This window comes from Chiloscyllium plagiosum, chromosome 15 (genome assembly GCF_004010195.1).
Source record: "Chiloscyllium plagiosum isolate BGI_BamShark_2017 chromosome 15, ASM401019v2, whole genome shotgun sequence".
NCBI lineage: Eukaryota > Metazoa > Chordata > Chondrichthyes > Orectolobiformes > Hemiscylliidae > Chiloscyllium > Chiloscyllium plagiosum.
In genome coordinates, this window is record NC_057724.1 from 68,589,570 (window position 1) to 68,610,760 (window position 21,191).

Here is a 21,191-nt window from a genome sequence, read left to right on the forward strand (position 1 = left end):
AATTGGTTGGTATTCATATCTCTCCAAGAAATGAACCAGAGAATGGCAACTAATTGTTTTGTTGAATTTAAATACAGTGTCTGTACAACCCAGGCTGATTGGATACAGTCAGTACTTTCCTTGATGCAAAAAGCTGAAGTGATACGTCCTTTTATACGGTATGCCAGTCAATTCGTCTCTGCGGTCTGAAAGAACACATACGTACACCGCACCTGCTTCAATGCAACCAAATAGATGGCCATTCTCAAGCTCATTTATCATGGCACGATCTGGGCCAATTACAGTCAAAGCGTCTGGTTTAAAATTTAAACAAAGTTTGGGAGTTAACTGTCAGTCACCATTAACTGGTGCATTTTCCAAAGCAATGCTTCAATTCACTCTTCAACACTCTCTTCTCATATACTTTATTGCTTGCGGATTGTCCTCATGAGAGCAAGACAAAATTTTTCAGCAATACATAAAATACACACACACATGCTGTGCATTTAATCATGATACCACAAGTTTGGAAAACTATAGAGTTAATTACAATTTCATTTTTACCCATCCTAACTCAAATTCTGTTAAGTTTACTGGATAGAAATGGGTAGCTCTCAACTTGCTAGCTTTACTTTCTTGTTGATAAAATAAAAATAGAGACAGAAATAAAAAATAATTGCAAGAAACAGATAAACAGCACATGCTAACAACCAACTCAGCTTGATATCTCGTTTAGCTCATCTTATCCTCATTCACTTGGCTGCCACTGGAAATGCTGAAGTTTATATTTTCCCTGCTTTAACTATCAGGCTTTAATTGTTACAATAGTTATGAACTGATATGAATAAATGCTGGCAGGACACCATATACATTGGGGCAAGATTATAATTGGATGACCTCTTAAAAGTAATTTTACCTATTAGAAAAAAAAAGATCAATATTCTACCACTTAGGCTAGTCAACAATGTTTTTTTTATTAGAAAGCAAATATAAAGAGAACTAGAAAACACAATTTATAAAAACCAACTGAACTGGAAATCAAAATATTTATTTTAGACTTACTCTTTAGACAAGGTTTTCAGTACAATAAAGGACTAAAGGAACATAAGACAGAAAGACTCATCAATCAATGGAGTACGCAATATCACACGTGCCCGAGTGTTTGGCACAAACATAGTTTGTCCTTGAAAACTAGATTTTCTTTTAATCTAAAAAAAAAATCTCTCAGCAAATTGCTTTTTTGGATTTCAGAATACCATTTCCTAATAGCGGTCTCCAGCACGAGCTGATTTTATATCTATATATGGTGTTTACCGTCTCGTGTGGCTATATACAAACTCTGTGTTAATTTTACTTTCATAAGGGCATTGCATTATCTTCATTGAACATAAGCATTTAAATCAAAGAGTGATTCTATAACTGATGCTAAGTTCCAAGACATCTGGATTGGAAAATGTAATGCCTGAAAACTTCATATTTTCAGATGATTACAATTACCACCAAATCTTGACATCGGAATCAAGAGCAAATCAATATTCTTATTTATATAATGTGTGCTCTACTAATGGGCTGTTTCTTAAAAAAATACTCTCAAAGCAGGAAAGCAGCAAGATAGATTAACAGTAACATTTGAAAGTGCACAAGTGTGCATCATACTTCAAAAATACAGGACATATCTTATTGTAAATATTCCCTTCCCTATCAGAAGTATACGAGCTATAAATAATTTCTTTTCGATAACAATTTAAAAACAAATGCTTTTCGTATAAATAAGGAAAATGCATTCTTCTTCAACTTGCTGAGAACGTGTCAGATTCCATAAAGTACAGCAACAGCTCTTTTGACTCAATCCCCTGGCAAGAATAGGAAATTGCATGGGCCCGCTCACAGAGTTGCATTGGTAGTGTACAAAAAAAAACAAGAGTTCACAGGAATACATGTCAATCTGATACGTTCTACTAGTGAAAACAGGAACAGTTTTACATTTTAATCTCAATTTAGTTTCAAACCAGGAATATTTGAAATGTGTCCACCTTTCATGTTTAGGTTCTCATTTTATGCAAGCCTTCTTACATCACCCGAAATCAGTGCATGTAAACAAAAGTCTGTTTTAAATCCCTCAACAGCAAAAAGGTAATAGCTGCTTTGTGGCTCATAGCTCGTGTTCAACATGTTTATGTATCCATCATACTTATATGCATCATATATATATGTATACATAGCAAAATAAAGTTGCAGCCTGAAAAAATGCTGCGTGCGTTTGTGCAACTTCCCTCCATGTCATTTTAGCACAGCATTAATATAATGTTAACAACTGCATTAAAATAACAGCAAATCTCAGGCAATACAGCTTACGCTTTCGCTTGCTGTCATCGGCAACAGAATTTTCAAACGTTTGTGGGCTGTTGCATCATCACAACAGCTGAATATGGCCTAAGTGTTACAACAGAGAACAAGCTCAGTCAATGGCATTTGACTGCCTTTTAGATCTTAGTTGAACAGATTTAGCTTGTTCTATTTTTGCCCTTATATCTACATGTTTCTCAAAAAACGTAACCAAAACCGGTTCATTTAACAGCGAGGCCAGTATCTGTTCAAAGGCAAAGGTCCACTCAATCTCAGTTTGTGTTTCCTGAGCATTATCTTCACGCTTCTTTAATGCCTCGTTCTCCTGAATGCTGTCACCACTTCGGCCATCTTGGATTGCACCTTGTTTACTTGGGGAGGGAGGATTTGAGCTGTTCAACATTCTCCCTACTTCCTCCATTCGAAGCAAAAGGCCCGTGACAGTCGTTATGGCTCGATAAAGTGCCTCTTCATTAGGATCTCCGTGAAATAGATTATATAGTGTCTTGGAAAACTGAACAAATTGTGACTGGGGAATTAAGAATAAGCACAAATGTCATCAGGTACATCAAAGAATTTTTTTTGGAAATGTGTCTTTGCTTCTACATTGACAAAAAGTGCATTCCAATCTCAAAACACTAGGAATCATTAACAAAGCTAGGCAAAAGTGAGGACTGCAGATGCTGGAAACCAGAGGTTAGATCAGAGTGGTGCTGGAAAAGCACAGCAGGTCAGGCAGCATCTGAGGAGCAGGAGAGTCAATGTTTCGGGCATAAACCCTTCATCAGGAATGTCCGAAACGTCGACTCTCCTGCTCCTCAGATGCTGCCTGACCTGCTGTGCTTTTCCAGCACCACTCTGATAATTAACAAAGCTGTTGAGCAACTAAATAATGAATTCAAATAAGAACACAAAATCCTGGAAACACTCAGCAGCCAAACAGTGTCTTTGGAGAGAAAAAAGATCCAGGTCAATGATCATTCAGCAGTGCTGGAAAAGGTAAAGGGAAAAATTGCTTTTAAGTAAACATACAGCCTGTGAGGGAAAGTTGGATGCGGGTGGGGGCACGGTAGTTAAACGTGCAAAATAATAAAAGGGTAGCCCTCAGTACTAAAGTGGAGAGCATGTGTAGTTAAATGACAAAAAGGGAATTGCAGCACAAGATGAAATGAATGATAATTAGATGTACAAAGGAAAGATGAGTCCAGAGAAAATTACAAGGAGAACAGGAGGATGGAAGCACGGAAATTCTGGTACAGAGTCAGGGGCTGGAAATGCGGCAAAAGAAAGGCAGATTAAAAACCATGAGCTGAGTGCTTCCAGCAGTTTCAGTTTTGATGAGAGATTTCCAGCATCCAATATAAATTGCTGGCACAACTGGAGTAGTTTATTTTCATTTCCAAAACACATGGCTGGGGGGTATTTTGCAGCACTCTACTTATTACAATCTGATTTTTGACATCGTGGATTTGATTTCATGTGAAACCTAACAGCCATCACTTCTCTCAGTGGATCTAAAAGTGCTTCACATTCAAAGAAGTGTAGTCACAACAAAAAAAAATGGAAATGTTGGTGAAAGTCAGCAATTCTAGCAGCATCTATAAAGAGAGAGAAACAGAGTTAATGTTTCGAGTCCAGTGATGCTTCATCAGAATACTGGACGCAAAACTCATTTGTTTCTCTCTCTCTCACTATAGATGTGGCCAGATACATGAGAGTTTCTCCAGCACTTTGTTTCAGATTTCCAGCATCCACAGTTCTCTGTTTTATTGAAGTTTTGCCATATGTAACTGTTGTTAAATAGCAATATGGCCAATGGCTGCACTTCAGCTCCCCAGATGGCTCAGTTGAAAGTACTGCAGTGTGAAACAGACAAGCGAGACTGTAAAATCAACGCACACTCAGTACATCAGTTGATCCGATGAAGTTGCAGTAATTGAGCTCACATTGAATGGCCAAGGGTTCCTCGTCCTGACTGTTGACATCTGGAGAATTCAGACTGATGCAAGACATATTTTGAAGGGTTATTGATTTAATATGATAGTACTAAGGCTCTTTACTTTGAATGAGTCAACTGATTTGTAGTGCAGCTAGAAATAATAAAAGTATAAAATTGATCATTCCAGAATGCTTTAGCATTTAAATGTTGGAGGACAATTTAGATGAATGCACGTTTCATCTTCTGCTAAGGTGTAGAACATGCTAATTATGCCTGTTGACTTTTGTCATAAAATTTACCACAACGTTAAACAAGATGGGCCAACAGGCAAGACAGCATCTGGTTTACCAAACAAACTCTCATTTTTGGGGACCTTGCTCACCCATCATGAGAATGAAATCTACAACGATACTATGTGTTGAGGATTGATCAATGAAGATTTCAAGTTAATCATCATAAAATGTGTGAGGTAAGGATGAAAATGGCTGATGATAGCTCTCTCTCTCTAATCAGGGAAAAACTTTTACTTGATTTATTTCTCTATATGTTTATTACGCAAACATCATGCTGGTGCGTGGACTGAGTCAAACAGAATACATTGATTAAGTTGAAAGCGTAGCTGGTTTGTTGGATTCAAACTGCCTTGTGGCTGGGTTGGGCAATGCTTCTCTTCTGCCATCATTTCCTTAAGTAATAAAAAGGTATGTCCAGAGTTTCACTCACTGACAAGCAGCTAACATTCCTGGAATTGAGTTTAATAACGCACCATGAACGTTTTGACAGGTTAGGAGACATTCCACCCGATCTCTTTAGTTTTCAGCAACTGGATTGCAGATTATGAATTTTCTCTGTTCTTGCTGAAGTTTTCCCAAAGGAATAATTCCACAATAGTTTGGACGTGGGAGCCAATTTTGATTTGTGAATGAAAATTGGATTGCTGGCAGGGTAAGTAACACGCACAGTTGGAAGTTGATCCTTGGTATGAACACTGTGCTATTGGTCAATTGACCTGCTTTGCACTGGCAGCTTTTCTGCTTTTAATATATGCATTCACTGTGCTCATTTTGTTTTTAAAGATTCACTATAAGTAAAATGCACTACAGGTATATTGTGAATAAATTCAATAGAAGATAAACATATTGTCATTGCAGCGCAAGGAAACATCTTCATCCTAAAAACACGGAAAGTAGCTGCTCCTCTTTAAGTAACTGGCTTTACTTTCTGATGGTGACAATGTCATCTACTTAAAATTTCTTTTGCTAGTGTATAATTACAGGCCATTCCCAAATGATTACTGCTTATAGATAATTAATCTTATTGAGGGTAAAGGGAACAAGTCAAATTATAGGATTGCATTCAAGTGTTAGTGCAACTGGTTACAACGTGATCATTACTGCTCTGGAGAATTGCATGGGAAGAGTCATAGAGATGTACAGCATGGTAACAGACCCTTCAGTCCAACCCTTCCATGCCGACCAGATATCCCAACCCAATCTAGTCCCACCTGCCAGCAACCGGTCCATATCCCTCCAAACCCTTCCTATTCCTATACCCATCCAAATGCCTCTTAAATGTTGCAATTGTACCAGCCTCCATCACATCCTCTGGCAGCTCATTCCTTACACGTACCACCCTCTGTGTGAAAACGTTGCCCCTTAGGTCTCTTTTATATCTTTCCCCTCTCACCCTAAACATATGCCCTTTAGTTCTGGACTCCCCGACCCCAGGGAAAAGACTTTGCCTATTTATCCTATCCATGCCCCTCATAATTTTGTAAACCTCTATAAGGTCACCCCTCAGCCTCCGACCTCCCAACTCCTGTACTCAGTACTCTGACCAATAAAGGAAAGCATACCAAACGCCTTCTTCACAATCCTATCTACCTGCAACTCTACTTTCAAGGAGCTATGAAACTGCACTCCAAGGTCTCTTTGTGCAGCAATACTCCCTAGGACCTTTCCATTAAGTGTATTAGTCCTGCTGCTGCCTGAACTGCTGTGCTTTTCCAGCACCACTCTATTCTAGACTATCCCGAATCAGTCCTTGCCTTTCCAAATACATGTACATCCTGTCCCTCAGGATTCCCTCCAAAAACACAGAGGTCAGGCTCACCGGTTTATAGTTTCCTGGCTTGTCTTTACCGCCCTTCTTAAACAGTGGCACCACGTTTGCCAACCTCCAGTCTTCCACACCTCACCTGTGACTATCGATGATACAAATATCTCAGTAAGAGGCCCATCAGTCACTTCCCTAGCTTCCCACAGAGTTCTCGGGTACACCTGATCAGGTCCTGGGGATTTATCCACTTTTAACCGTTTCAAGACATCCAGCACTTCCTCCTCTGTAATCTGGACATTTTGCAAGATGTCACCATCTATTTCCCTACAGTCTATATCTTCCATAACCAAGAGATGGAAGTTATATTGATTGTAGGTGGTGCAGACTTGAAGGCCAAATGGCCTACTCCTAAACTTATTTTCTGCAGCATTTTTAACATAAGTCATCCTAAAAAGCTTGACAGAGATAGATCTGGGCAATGAGCAGGTAGGTATGAGAACTTTGGGCAACCAACGCACAAAGTTCCAGGAAAGTTTAATGGAGAAAGAATAGGTTGCAATGGATAATTATTGAGGGATAATAAAAACCAGAAGTGGAGAAACTCAGCAAGTCTGGCAGCATCTGTGGGGAGGGGTTTCCAACACCTGGGGTATCTTTACATTCAATTTATGGCTCAGGGGAACACGTTTTCAGTGAAGTCAAAACTGTGACTGAACTTGGAGCAGAAAATGAGAAAATATGCAAAATATATCAAGTCATAATTCCAGGGAGCACACGGTTCAGGCTCGAGGAAAGGTCAGACAAGGCCAATAAAAAGGGCTGGAAATTCAAAATGTCTGTGTTTTTTTATTTTTAAAATCAACCTGTCCAGGATGTTATGACACACCTCTGGAGCAGGTGGAGCGCAAACTCAGGCCTCCTGGATCAGAGACGGACACTACCACTGTGCCACAAGACTATCAGGAAAACCTCTGACCTCATTCAAGTAGTCAGTGGCAACTACCTAAACCTCAAGTCGCTCTGCCTCTTGTATGTACCTCATCAGAAACCACAGAAAGATACGTGCCAAAAATGTGGCAAGTGCAAATAGTGAAACAGGTCAGACCATCACCTGATTTATCCGGGGCAAGTTTCGGATACTTTCTTCTTTCCTTGTCAGCTCATCGTGCCACTGTTTCAAATAAGCTTGGATATCAACCTTCCCCTTGTTACTCCCTGAAGTTCAAAACAGATAGGGGAAGACAAGACCAAATATTACAATGGAACTATGCCATTACTTGGCCAAATTACAGCAGAAGTGCTCAAGGTATGAATACCTTTTTAAAAATTCATAACTACTGTGGCAGCAATTCCAACATCAGGATGAACTGTTTTACTTCATATAAGATACTGAGATAAATTATAGTTAGTACATACAGGTAGTTCTCCTATAGCGCCCATTTATAAAACACAATTTGGCTGCAATAATAAATTGTGGACCTTTTTTAATAGAAATTGAATTCCTGTTTGCTGTTGTGATTCCACCATCCCTGGCAGCTAACCTGAACATCAAAATCCAGCCTCAGGATTCTCTGTCTGCAAAATGCAAATTCAGCTAAAACAGGAATGCAGTCAGTTCTGCAAGCCTGCAGCTTAGCTTGAAAATGGGAATTGGAGTGTACATTTAGAAGGAACTTTATTGCAAACCGGGTGAGAATCCCGAGGAGGAGTGGACTTTCGCCTTGGCATCAGGTGGTCAGCCAGCTCGCGGGCTTTCTGGCGAAGTGCTTCGTGAAAGGTACAGTGCTGTAGTCAGTGATTTTAATAATAAAATTTGAATTTACTGTATTATTGCATTAAAGATTTACTTAGACTGTGCTATCATTTGCATTAGGCTAACTATTATTTTTCTTTTGATTTTTACTGATATTTTTGGTGGCTCGCCCCAACCTTGGTTTTCCCATTATTTATATTGTGCGATTTTCTAGAACACGGTGTTGTACAGGAATGCAACTAAAGCATTATAGGAGAACTACCTGCATATCTACTTCTATGCAAATGAATGTATATTGTGAAGCATCAGATATTGGCAAATTAATTAGGGTAGTTTGCGACTATTGTTTCGTTAAGGGAGCTGGCCAATTTTCCACTTTCTTCTAACGCACAAGGTGAAGCAGCACATCCACAGCTTACTGACAGCTGAGTGCTAACGCCTGGTTCTGTACTGGGCTCAGGCTTCTTGCTAGAATCAATATGTGGGGACAGCATCTGCACCACGAACTTCACTCTCACTTTGGGTGCTGGTAGAGATCAAAATCATTTTTGTTTTTCCCAAGGTTTCTCTCGAAATTTTCTTGAGGGATACTTTTTGATTTTTAGGAGCTCCTTTTTCGTTCTCACAAAGTACACCAAGTGATATTTTTATAAATATTACCTTCTGGATTTGTGATGATACATTTACACACAGAATAATTCATTCATCGATAATATTAATAATTAATTTTCCCTTAAATTTAAAGGCACAATGCAGGAGGAAAGCATCAATTTCCTACACAACACAGTATTTAAATTAGTGCTGTTAGAACATAGAACATTACAGTGCAGTACAGGCCCTTCGGCCCTCGATGTTGCGCTGCCCTGTCATACTAATCTGAAGCCCATCCCACCTACACTATTCCATGTACATCCATATGCCTGTCCAATGATGACTTAAATGCACTTAAACTTGGTGAATCTACTACCGTTGCAGGCAAAGCATTCCATACCCTTACTACTCTGAGCAGAGAGAGTATTCAACAGGCATAAGCTAAGAGAAGACTTTCTCAAAATTACTGACACCGTCCTCTACATAGGAAAAGCCATTCCCGTAAACACATCTGCAGACTGAAGTCACAGCTAATGAGCTTCCAATGCAAATGCGCAAAGCTGAAACACTTCAACTAGCCCGTCACAACCCTACTCCTGTTCCTACTTGTTATGGTCTTATCTCCGATTGTAATCTTGGATTGAATTTTTACAACTACAATACTAATTAAACTAAGACCCAGCACATTATTTTCCTCAAGTCTAATATCTCCTGAAGCGACAGTCATAAAATTGAATATTTCGCTGACCGGTCACCACTCTGGGTGAATTTTCCCCAAGCCAACTTCGGAATCTTTCAGGGATGGATATTTTGAACGCTGGTCCCTAATATTTCATTTGAATTACTTATTGTCTACACCTGTGGCTACAGCTTGTGTAGAACTAGAAAATGGAGAATGAAAAAGAACAGCGAAGTCATGTGATCACCCCACTCCCTCCAATAAAAAACAAACTTAATGGTAACTCCAGAACTTTTGGCAGAGAGGTTTTTCCAATCTTGATATTTACCTTAATAATATTATGTACCTGGCAGTTGTTGGGGAAAGAGGAGCAGATATAAATTTCCTTTCTTTCTTCCAAAATTTGACATCACCACCACGCTTCTGATCCCGTTCCTTACAGTCCATAAATATTTCATGACATGCAATTAATAATACTGGACAAGCAGTGAACACAAGAACAAAAGTCTATACATTTGTCCTCCAATTCCTTCAACTACACAGAATGGAAACTCAGGAAAAGGTCAAAATGGGACTAAACTTTGGTCTCCCAATTTTAATGCAAACTCCTTCGAACAACTGCCCCATAATACTGAGGTTAAATTCCCTTCTGAGATCAATGAACAAAGAAAATTACAGCATCGGAACAGGCCCTTCGGCCCTCCAAGCCTGCACCAATCCAGAGCCTCTATCTAAACCTGTCGCCTATTTTCTAAGGGTCTGTATCTCTCTGTTCCGTGCCCATTCATGTATCTGTCCAGATACACCTAAAATGATGTTATCGTGCCTGCCTCTACCACCTCCGCTGGCAATGTGTTCCAGGCACCCTCTGCGAAGAGTACTTTCCATGCATATCTCCCTTAAACTTTTTCCCTCTCACCCTGAACTCAAGACCCCAAGTAATTGAGTTCCCACTCTGGGAAAAAGTTCCTTGCTTTCCACCCTGTCTATACCTCTCATGATTTTGTAGACCTCAATCAGGTCCCCCTTTAACCTCCATCTTTCTAATGAAAATAATCCTAATCTACTCAACCTCTCTTCATAGCTAGTGCCCTCCATACCAGGCAACATCCTGGTGAACCTCCTCTGTACCCTCTCCAAAGCATCCACATCCTTTGGCAATGTGGTGACCAGAACTATATTCAGTATTCCAAATGTGGTTGAACCAAAGTTCTATACAACTGTAACATTTCCTGCCAACTCTTGTTCTCAACACCCTGTCTGACGAAGGAAAGCATGCTGTATGCATCTTGACCACTATTGACCTGCGTTGCCACTTCAGGGTACAATGGACCTGAACACCCAAATCTCTCTGCACATCAATTTTCCCCAGAGCTTTTCCATTTATCATACAGTTCACTCTTGAATTGGATCTTCCAAAATGCATCACCTCGCATTTGCCCGGATTGAACTCCATCTGCCATTTCTCCACCAACTTTACAATCTATCTACACTCTGCTGCATTCTCTGACAGTCCCCTTCACTACCTGCTACCTCAACAATCTTAGTGTCATCTGCAAACTTGCTAATCAGACCACCTATACCTTCCTCCAGATCATTTATGTATATCACAAACAACAGTAGTCCCAACATGGATCCCTGTGCAACACCTCTGGTCACAGTTCTCCAGTTTGAGAAACTCCCTTCCACTACTACTCTATCTCTTGCTGTCCAGCCAGTTCTTTATCCATCTAGCTAGTTCATCCTGAACCCCATGCGACTTCACTTTCTCCATCAGCCTACCATGGGGAACCTTATCAAATTCTTTGCTGATGTCCATGTATATGAAATCTACATCGCTTCATCAATCAACGTTGTCACTTCCTCAATTCTATTAAGTAGGTAAGACCTTCCCTGCACAAAACCATGTTGCCTGTCACTGATAAGTCAATTTCTTTCCAAATGTAAATAGAACCTATCCCTCAGTATATTCTCCAGCAGCTTTCCTACCACTGACATCAGGCTCACAGGTTTATAATTACCTGGATCATCCCTGCCTCCCTTCTTTAACAAGGGGACAACATTAGCAATTCTCCAGTCCTCTGGGACCTCATCTCGTGTTCAAGGATGCTGCAAAGATATCTGTTAAGGCCCCAGTTATTTCCACTCTCGCTTCCCTCAGTAACGTGGGATAGATCCCTATCTGGACCTGGGGACTTGTCCATCTTAATGCCTTTTAGAATACCCAACACTTCTTCCCTCCTTATGCTGACCTTACCTAGAGTAATCAAACATCTATCCCTAACCTCAACACGTCATGACCCTCTCCTCGGTGAATACCAATGCTAAGAATCTCAGCCACTTTCTCTTTGACTCCATGCATAACTTTCCTTTGTCCTTGAGTGGGCCAACCCTTTCTCTAGTTACCCTCTTGCTCCTTATGTCTGAATAAAAGGCTTTTGGACCTTCCTTAACCCTGTTTGCTAAAGACATTTCATGACCCCTTTCAGACTCTTAATCCCTCAATTCAGATTGGTCCTACTTTTCTGATATTCTTCCAAATTTTCATCTGTTTCCAGCCGCCTAGACCTTATGTATGCTTCCTTTTTCCTCTTAGCTAGTCTCACTATTTCACTTGTCATCCATGGTTCCCTGATCTTGCCATTTCTATCCCTCATTTTCACAGGGATATATCTGTCCTGCACTGTAACCAATCTCTCTTTAAAAGCCTCCCACATATCAAATGTGGACTTTCCTTCAAACAGCTGCTCCCAATCCATATTCCCCAGCTCCTGCCGAATTTTGATGTAGTTGGCCTTCCCCCAATTTAGCGCTCTTCCTTTAGAACCACTCTCGTCTTCGTCCATGAGGATTCTAAAACTTATGGAATTGTGATCACTATTCCCAAAGTAATCCCATATGAAATATCAACCACCTGGTCGGGCTCATTTCCCAACACCAGGGGTCCAGTATGACCCCTTCCTGAATTGGACTATTTACATACTGCTCTAAAAAATCCTCCTGGATGTCCTTACAAATTCTGCTCCATCTAGACTTCTGACACTAAGTGAATCCCAGTCAATGTTGGGAATGGGAAATTAAAATCTCCTATCACCTTCAGTCTGTTGCTCCTACATATTTCCATAATCTGTTCACATATCTGTGTACCTCTATCTCATGTTCGCTGTTGGGAGGCCTGTACTTTAGACCCAACATTGTTACCGCACCCTTCCTACTTGTGAGCTCTGCTCATATTGCCTCACTGCTCGAGTCCTCCATAGTGCCCTCCTTCAGCACAGCTGTGATATCCTTTGACCAGTAATGCAACTCCTCCACCTCTACCTCCCTCTCTATCCCGCCTGAAGCATCTATATCCTGGGATATTTAACTGCCAATCATGCTTTCCCTCAACGAAGTCCCAGTAATTGAAATAATGTCATACTCCCAGGTACTAATCCAAGCGCTAAATTCATCTGCCTTACCTACTACACTTCTCACATTAAAACAAATGCACCTCAGACCATCTGTCTCTTTGTGTTCATCATCTGCTTCCAGCATATTCTTCCCCTTTGTCATGCTGACTTCATTATCTAGTTCCTTACAGGCTGTAGTTACTGTCCACTAACCACCTCATTTGGTTCCCATCCCCCTGCCACATCAGTTTAAACCCTCCCCGACAATGTTAGCAAAAGCACCCCCCAGGACATTGGTTCCAATCTAGTCCAGTCCAGGTGTAGACCATCCGATTTGTAATAGCCCCATCTCCCCCAGAACCAGTCCTAATGTCCAAAAAATCTGAACCCCTCCCTCCTGCACCATCTCTCAAGCATTCATCCTGCCTATTCTTTCATTTTTACTCTGACTAGCACAGAGCATTGGTAGCAATCCTGAGATTACTATCTCTGAGGTCCTACTTTTTACCTTGGCTCCTAACTCTCTAAATTGTGCTTGTAGGATCTCATCCCAATTTTTACCTGTATCATTGGTGCCTACATGCACCATGACAGCTGGCTGTTCAACCTCCCCTCCCGAATGTTCTGCAGCCGATCTGAGACATTCCTGACTCGTGCACCTGGGAGGCAACAAACCATTCGGAAGTCTCGTTTTCAACCACAGAGCTGCCTATCTACTCCCCCTACAATCCCATGTGACTACAGCTCTTCCACTCTTTTTGCTGCCCATCTGTACAGCAGAGCCAGCCACAATGCCATGAACCTGACTACTGCTGCCTTCCCCTGGTAAGCTATTCAAATGTGGCTCAGCTTTGTTTTAAGATGAAGAATCGCAGCTTGGGTGTTTTGTTCACCTTGTTAGCTAGTTGCACCAAAGTTTTATAATGGAAATAGAATCACTTCAGTATTAAAATTTCCAAAATGGTCATTTTATATCTGTCATGAGACACCGCAGAAGAGGAGTTTGTGCACATTTTGCATCTTGCTACAATTATAGAGTTGAGATCAGGTATCACCTTGATCAGTTATACTTCGCTAATTTAGACACATTAAAAAGTCAATACAAACCATCGATGTGATCACCTTGAGTCAATGGTTCACTAAAAAGTTCTGACTGTTTGGAAGCCGCAGGAATTGCACTTGCGTCTTCTGTAAACGCTATAAGCAAAAGACCAGCAATTAAAAATTGTACACACAAATAACTAAAGTACATGCAATGGCATCACCTCAAGACATTTCAACATAACCACACCCAAAATTTAAATTAGTCATGGTTCTATCTGTATATGCACCGGCAATGTCCACCAACAGCAAAACAGACACAGGACTAGAAACCTGTTTGTGGTGGCAATGCCAAAGGACAGCTGTTGGCAAAAATGTTGGGAGCATTTGTTTGCAACTTCAATCATGCAAGTTCTTTCATCCACCTAGCTAGATGAGGCCTTGTTTTAATATCTCATGCAAAAGATAACACCTCTTACAATTCCCTGGTTCTGCAGCATGAAATTCAACCATCAGCTACAATGATGCACTCAGGCTCCAGTGGGTTCTGAACCAAGAACCTTTGAAAGAAGAGAATTCTAATCAAGCTAACACTCACCTATTTTGTTATTGCAAAAAGTATTATAAATACAAAATTAGTGAAGAGAAATGCTTAACTTTATTCACCTCTTCTCTGGACTCAAACATGATCTCATGAACATAACAATGGTCAAAAGATGACACTGACCCCCCTCAGCTCTAGACAGGTTAAATAACAGTCATGCTGATTCGATGCTGACTGACAGCTACACTGCACATTTTTCAAAGAGCCATGGGATAACGCTAACATTCAGTTTATTGCAGTGGTAATTATGTGCTCAAATAACACTGTCACCCTTGAATATTAAATGACATCTTCACTATAATATGAACTGATGTCAACCATAATTACTGGAGTTGAAGTACAATCTTACTGGGATTTCAAGAACAGTATACTCATTTGTCGAGATTAATTATGGAACACTTTAGTGGATTTTTAGTAATTACTTGATTTACCTGGTGGAATATGCAATTTAAAAAGTAATTTCAGTTTGTCTGTAAAGGATCCATTGTACATCACATCTGCAAGAGATAAAACTGAATTAGAATATTTGTTACTCATGACCTCAAATCCTTTAAGGATTTGATGAAAGGTTTAAAGACAGACTGTTCGTTATATTCCACACAAAATGTGTGAAGTTCTGTGAATGTCATCCATCAACAGCAACTGGGTGAAATTTATACCATTTTTTAAAAAATAAAAGTCCTTGCTTGCATAAAGATGTGACTCATTTAGGAACGGATGTGGGCAGTTCAGCCTGCCAAGTTCGTTCCAACATTTAAGTCAATTCCACTTTGTCATCTATGCTCGGCAAATATGCTGATCCAAAACAAAAGTCAGTTTTCAAAATTTCAATTAACCCATCTACAGCCTTTTGCGAGGTGAACAAAGTTCTAGATTTCGACTCCCCTTCCTATGGAAAGCTGCATCCTGACTTTAGTCCTAAGTGGCTGAGCTTAAAATCTCCTTTCCATTGCCAAGTGGCACAAAAGCAATTTCTCCCCATCACATTAAGTGTGACCAAGTGGCTCAACACAGGTGAGTGTGTGATCTGTGCCATCTCAAGCACCACCCTAACAGCACAGTCACCCACATATAATAAGCAAACAAGTAGAGACGGAGAAATGTCTGTTTCAAAAACTATGGACTGAGAACTCTTCCGTTAGGGAACCTCAATTCCCAAATCAGGCTGCCTCTGCACATCTCTTTTCCATCATCCACAGCAGTGCTGAAGACTTGAGATTTCAGGAACCACAGTTGGCAAACCACATTCAGTCCAGATGGCCTTCCATCACATTATACAAGAACTAAGAATGCTGTTGTAAGAAGCTCTAGTAAGTTGACCACAGTCTGAAACACAAAGTGTTTTACCTAGAACACATGAAAACTCTTTGAAATTGATGAGGCCGTCAGTGTTCTCATCCAGAAGCCGAAAACTCCACAGAGCTAATAAGTCTGCATTTGCAGAGTGGGCCCATGGACTCAGATGCCTGAAAAGTGTGCAGTACTGTTTACCGTCAATCTGGTACTGCTCCAGGTATGGGAGGCTAGAGTCATGGTGCTTGAGTGCCAGACTGCGTGGAATCCAGTAACAACTTAAAAAATGTTCCTTCTACAAAACAAAAAGTGAGAAATAGGTGTCTCAGATGACAAAATAATTGCACCAACAATGCTGACCATGTCTAGTCGAGACAGGTTAAGATGGAAGCTAAGCATTGGTAGACATTTAAAGCTATACTTCACAATGCTCAACAAAACTATATTCCGTAGAGAAAGACAGACTTCCTGAGAACAGTGAACTTTCTGGGTGAACTACCAAAGACAAAGATGGTATCAACTTTAAAAAAAAAACAGATAAATTTTAAGATCATTAGTGATACGGCAGGAGATTAGAAAAATGCAGAAATAGCAATGTTGAAAGCAAAACTAAATCAAGAGGGAGAATATAGAGAAAAGATAAAAAAATGACAGTAAGAGCTATTACAGAAATATAAAAACAGAATTAGACTAGCAAAAAAGTGAATTTGGCTCCATTAAGTCTGGGGAATTAGGGAATAAGAAACATGAAAATGAGCAAAGAGTTTGTATCTGTCCTCATAGGAGAAGATACCAAAGTATCCCCATATAACAGGGGGAGAAATGGAGGGAGGAACTTAAAACAACCAATACTTCGCAAAAGGGAATGACTAAAATCTGACTTCTCATGGATCTGGTGGCATATATCTTTGGGTCATTAGAGAAGCGGCTGTAGAGGTACTGGATGCTTGGGTCATAATCAAAGAATAGAAGAAAGTGAGGACTGCAGATGCTGGAGATCAGAGCTTAAAAATGTGTTGCTGGAAAAGCTGCATGGAGTCTGCACTGACCCTGCAAAACATCAATCCACCCAGGCACAGGACCCCACCCTTAACCCTGCATTTGCCATGGCTAATGTGCCTAGCCTGCACATCCCTTGACACTACGGGCAATTTACAGACACAGGGAATATGTGCAAACTCCACACAGATAGTCACTTGGGGCTGGGAATCGAGCCCAGGTCCCCGACACTGCGAGGGAGCAGTGCTAAACCCGAGCCACTGTGCTTCCAATATTCCAAACTTTCCTAGATTCTGGAAAGATCTTAATGGATTGGAAAACACATGCATTGTCACTTTCCAAGAAAGGTGAGAGGTTAAAGAAATATTAATAGGGCAAATCAAAATATAATCAAGTAGACTAAACACATTTTATAAAACAATGCATATGACAAGATAATTACAGCTACTTCAGCATGTCGCAACCAGACTGAATAAAAGCAATGCAGTGAATTTCAAACACAATTTCCAAAGGGCATTTAATAATGTATTTGACTGCACAACAGCTCACACGTTAGGGATACGTTGGTAAACTCAGTGCTATAGGGATCGCGGCAACTAATTCAGGATGAAGGGTCTGGGTTTATTATAGACATATCTGCAGATGATACAAAACAAGTTGTGAAAGAAAGGTGAGGGGAACAAAGCAGCTACAAAAGGATTTATAAAGGTTGGCGAAGATTTTGTAGATGGAGTATAATTTAGGAAAAGTGAGGCTACCCGTTTTGTTAGGAAGTACAAAACACTAATATTATTTAATTGGAGAAAGAATACAGAACGCTGTGGCATAGATTACTCTGGGAGTCATCATAGTAAATTAACTTGCAGATACAGCAAGTACCTGGGAAGAGAAATGTTGGATTTTAGTTTCAAGGGGGATGAAGTGCAAAAGTAAGAAGGCTTTGCAACAAATGCACACAACACTGGTGAGACCACACACATTTGATATGAAACAGAGTTAAGGTCTCCTTATTTAAGAATAGATATCCTTATTCTGATGCAGTTCAGAAAAGGTCTACTAGATTGCTTCTGGGGCAAAGGGGCTGTTTCGTGGGGAAACGTTCATCAGGTTGGACTTATGACCATTAGAATTTAGGAGAATGTCAAATGATCTGACTGAAAGATATAAGATTCCAAGGGGGCATGACAGGGTAAGTGTTGGGATGTTGGTTTCGCACACTGGGGAACCTAAAATGACTATTCGAATCAGAGATGAGGAGGGGTTTATTGTCTCAGAGGATCATGAATCTTGAGAATTCTCTACCATAGGGAGAGGGAGTCTGGATTTCATATATTCAAAACTGAGGTAAATAGTTTCTTCAACTACATCAAGACACATAGGTCAAGGTATGTCGGTAACACATAGGAGACTGGAGTTGAGAATCAAGTTTAGATCAATCAAGATCATATTGGAATAGCACTGCACACTCAAGGGGCTAAATGGCCAAATCCTATTTCTTATATTCTTATTTGAGCTTATTTAGTTACCTGCGTAATTTTAGCACAAAAAAAACACTCCGCTAGCTCAAAAACAACACCCTAATAAGGGAAAATATTGGATTGATGAAATTTTAAGGAAATCATAATTGGTAGGAAGTCCAAAATAGAAAGTAAACAGCATTAAACTGATCACATAATCCCTCATTTTCTTCGTCCAAAACGGGTGATCAGATGTCTGAATAAAGGACATTACTCAGATTTCCTCAGAGAGAGCGGGAGAGGGCGCGCGCGACAGAGACGAGAGGAGAGAGGGCGCGCGCGACAGAGACGAGAGACAGACCGAGAGAGAGACACAGACCTAGAGAGAGAGAGACACAGACCTAGAGAGAGAGAGACACAGACCTAGAGAGAGAGAGACACAGACCTAGAGACAAAAATACAGTGATACAGTGAGAAAGACAGTGATATGTGATAGTGTGGAAAAAAGAGAAGGGGAGGGACGCACAGAGGTGCAAAAAGGGGTTGAGGTGCACACACAGCTACAGTCAGATAATAGGATTGAAATTTATATCATACTTTTAATTTAATTAACTGCCCCAATGCACTTGACAGGAAAGTTATCAAACAAGATTTGAGACTGAGCTACACACAAGGAGAAATTACAGTAGATGACTAAAAGCGTGATCCAATGATCTTTAAGCAATGTACTCAAGAGGAAAGAGCCGTGGAGGTTCAGTGAACTGACTGTGGAGCTTGGGACTCGGGCATCTAAAAGCGCTGCCACCAATTAAGGAGGGATTAAATTTAGGAATACTCAAGAGAAGGGCAAATCTACTGAAACATCTGGACAGCTCGAAGAGCAGATAACTTTTTCCACCCACCAGAAGTACACACATTTTATCCTTTGTTTTAGAAAGATAAGAAATGTTTGACTTGTGTAGCTCAGTTCAAAACCACAGGATAGTACTAAGTACTTTAAGTACTTTTGAAAGTCTAATCATTTTTGTAATACAGAAATGTGCTTATATTATAAACATTATTACCAAGTGTATACACTAACCTGGATAAAGGAAGAAATCGGTAGCATAAAAGTATCAAGAAATTATTTGACTAAACAGCTTGGTCCTTCGGTTCAATCAAGTAGAATTTGCTGATTTTTAACGAATATTTAATTCAGCAACTTAAGTGCTTATTTCAGTCAAAGATTTTGTGTCATCAATGTTTAAAGCACTGATGTGTCACAATTCGAGGTGTCACTGACAGATGCTAGTTTGATGCACAATGATGCACTAATGGGACCCCCCCCTTCTAGAATTTTGCTAAAGCATGCAGACAATTTTCCAAAATCAACAAATATGGATGAGTGACCTTAAACAGCTCGAAGAGGTCTTCCAGTTCTTTAGGGCCGAACATCACTTCCTGAGATACAACCCGCAGCTGAATCACACAAAGGGTTCACAATGTTAAATATAGCACAAGATTCAATACATCATATCCAAACCAGACTGCAATATCACTGTCTAACACACCACTTAATATTTCATCAGTAAAAACCAAGGATATTTATTTATGAAATATCTAAATTACATAAACGTGCTTTTTATAATGTGCCAAATATATGACCAAATAAGAATGTCAAAAAAATTAACATTATTCTGAAACATCTGACTTTCTGCTTTTAATATGCATTTAAGTAGAATGTAGCAGGTTAAGGTAATCACTTTGCTGCTGTGGTTATCTCCTGAATCAATTAGTGACAGATCTAAAAACTTGTAATATAATGATCTCCTCAAAAATAAGTCAGAGATCAAAACTGGAAATAAAGAGGCAGCATTGCGAAGAGTGATGCCAATAAAAATAAAGACTTTATTACATCAGGTAGACCTGCAAATAATCCAAATAAATTAACCAAATTAAAATAATACATAATTGTTCTCATTTAAATAAAGGGATATAAATCACACCGTGTTTCTACATTTTTTGTCCTTAATCTTTATATGTTTGCATGTAAAAGCTGCCCGGTAACTGAGCACCTCCTAAGTATTTAACAGATTACATAGAACATAGAACAGTACAGCCCTCGATGTTGTGCCAACAATTTATCTTAAGAGTAAGATTAAACTAAACTGTACACCCTTCACTTTACTATCATCCATATGCCTATCCAAGAGTTGCTGAAATGTCCCTAATGTATCTGACTCTACTATCGCCACTGGCAGTGAATTCCACGCAACCACCACACACTGTGTAAAGAACCGACCTCTGACATTTCCCCTAAACCTTCTTCCAATCACCTTAAAATTATGCCCCCTCATGATAGACATTTCTGCTCTGGGAAAAAGTCTCTGACTACTCACTACCTATGCCTCTCATCATCTTGTACACCTCTAGCATCATCCTGTACACCTCTAGCAAGTCACTTCTCACCCTTCTTCACTCCAATGAAAAAAGCTTTAGTTCCCTCAACCTTTCTTCATCAGCAATGCTCTTCCAGTCCAGGCAGCAGCCTGGTAAATCTCCTCTGCACCCTCTTCCAAAACTTCCATATCCTTCCTACAAATGAGGCGACCAGAACTGAACACAATATTCCAAGTGTGGTCTATATAGAGCTGCAGCATAACCTCGCGGTTCTTAAACTCAATCCCTCACTAATGAAAGCCATCACACCATACGGCTTCTTAACAACCCTATCAACTTGAGTGGCAAATCTGAGGGATCTGTGGACATGGACCTAAAGATCCCTTTGTTCCTCCACACCACCAAGAATTCTGACTTTAACCTGCATTCTGAATCCATTTTGACCTTCCAAAATGAATTGCTTCACACTTTTCCAGGTCGAACCGCATCTGCCGCTTCTCAGCCCAGTTCTGCATCCTGTCAATGTCCCTTTGCAACCTACAACAGCCCTCCACACTATCCACCACACCACCAATCTTTGTGTCATCGGCAAACATACGAACCAACCCTTCCACTTCCTCATCAAAGTCATTCATAAAAATCACGAGAAGAGGTCCCAGAACAGATCCCTGCGGAACACCA

General features: G+C 40.2%; 1 protein-coding gene across 4 annotated transcripts in view; it reads right to left on the minus strand.

Moving 5' to 3' along the window:
- Positions 1-928: 928 nt before the first annotated feature.
- Positions 929-21,191, minus strand: part of tbc1d8b (TBC1 domain family member 8B) — an 85,307-nt gene continuing 65,044 nt past the window's right edge. For 2 of the 4 annotated variants that reach the window (XM_043705138.1, XM_043705140.1), the window contains exons 15-20: positions 19,521-19,589; positions 15,730-15,970; positions 14,814-14,879; positions 13,845-13,934; positions 7,434-7,537; positions 929-2,854 (exon numbers count right to left, since the gene is read on the minus strand). In XM_043705138.1, the coding sequence (XP_043561073.1) occupies positions 2,438-2,854; positions 7,434-7,537; positions 13,845-13,934; positions 14,814-14,879; positions 15,730-15,970; positions 19,521-19,589 (987 nt within the window). In that variant the 3' untranslated portion in view covers positions 929-2,437. The remainder of the gene's footprint in view (positions 2,855-7,433; positions 7,538-13,844; positions 13,935-14,813; positions 14,880-15,729; positions 15,971-19,520; positions 19,590-21,191) is intronic. The other 2 variants (XM_043705139.1, XM_043705141.1) reach the window with 2 other exon arrangements.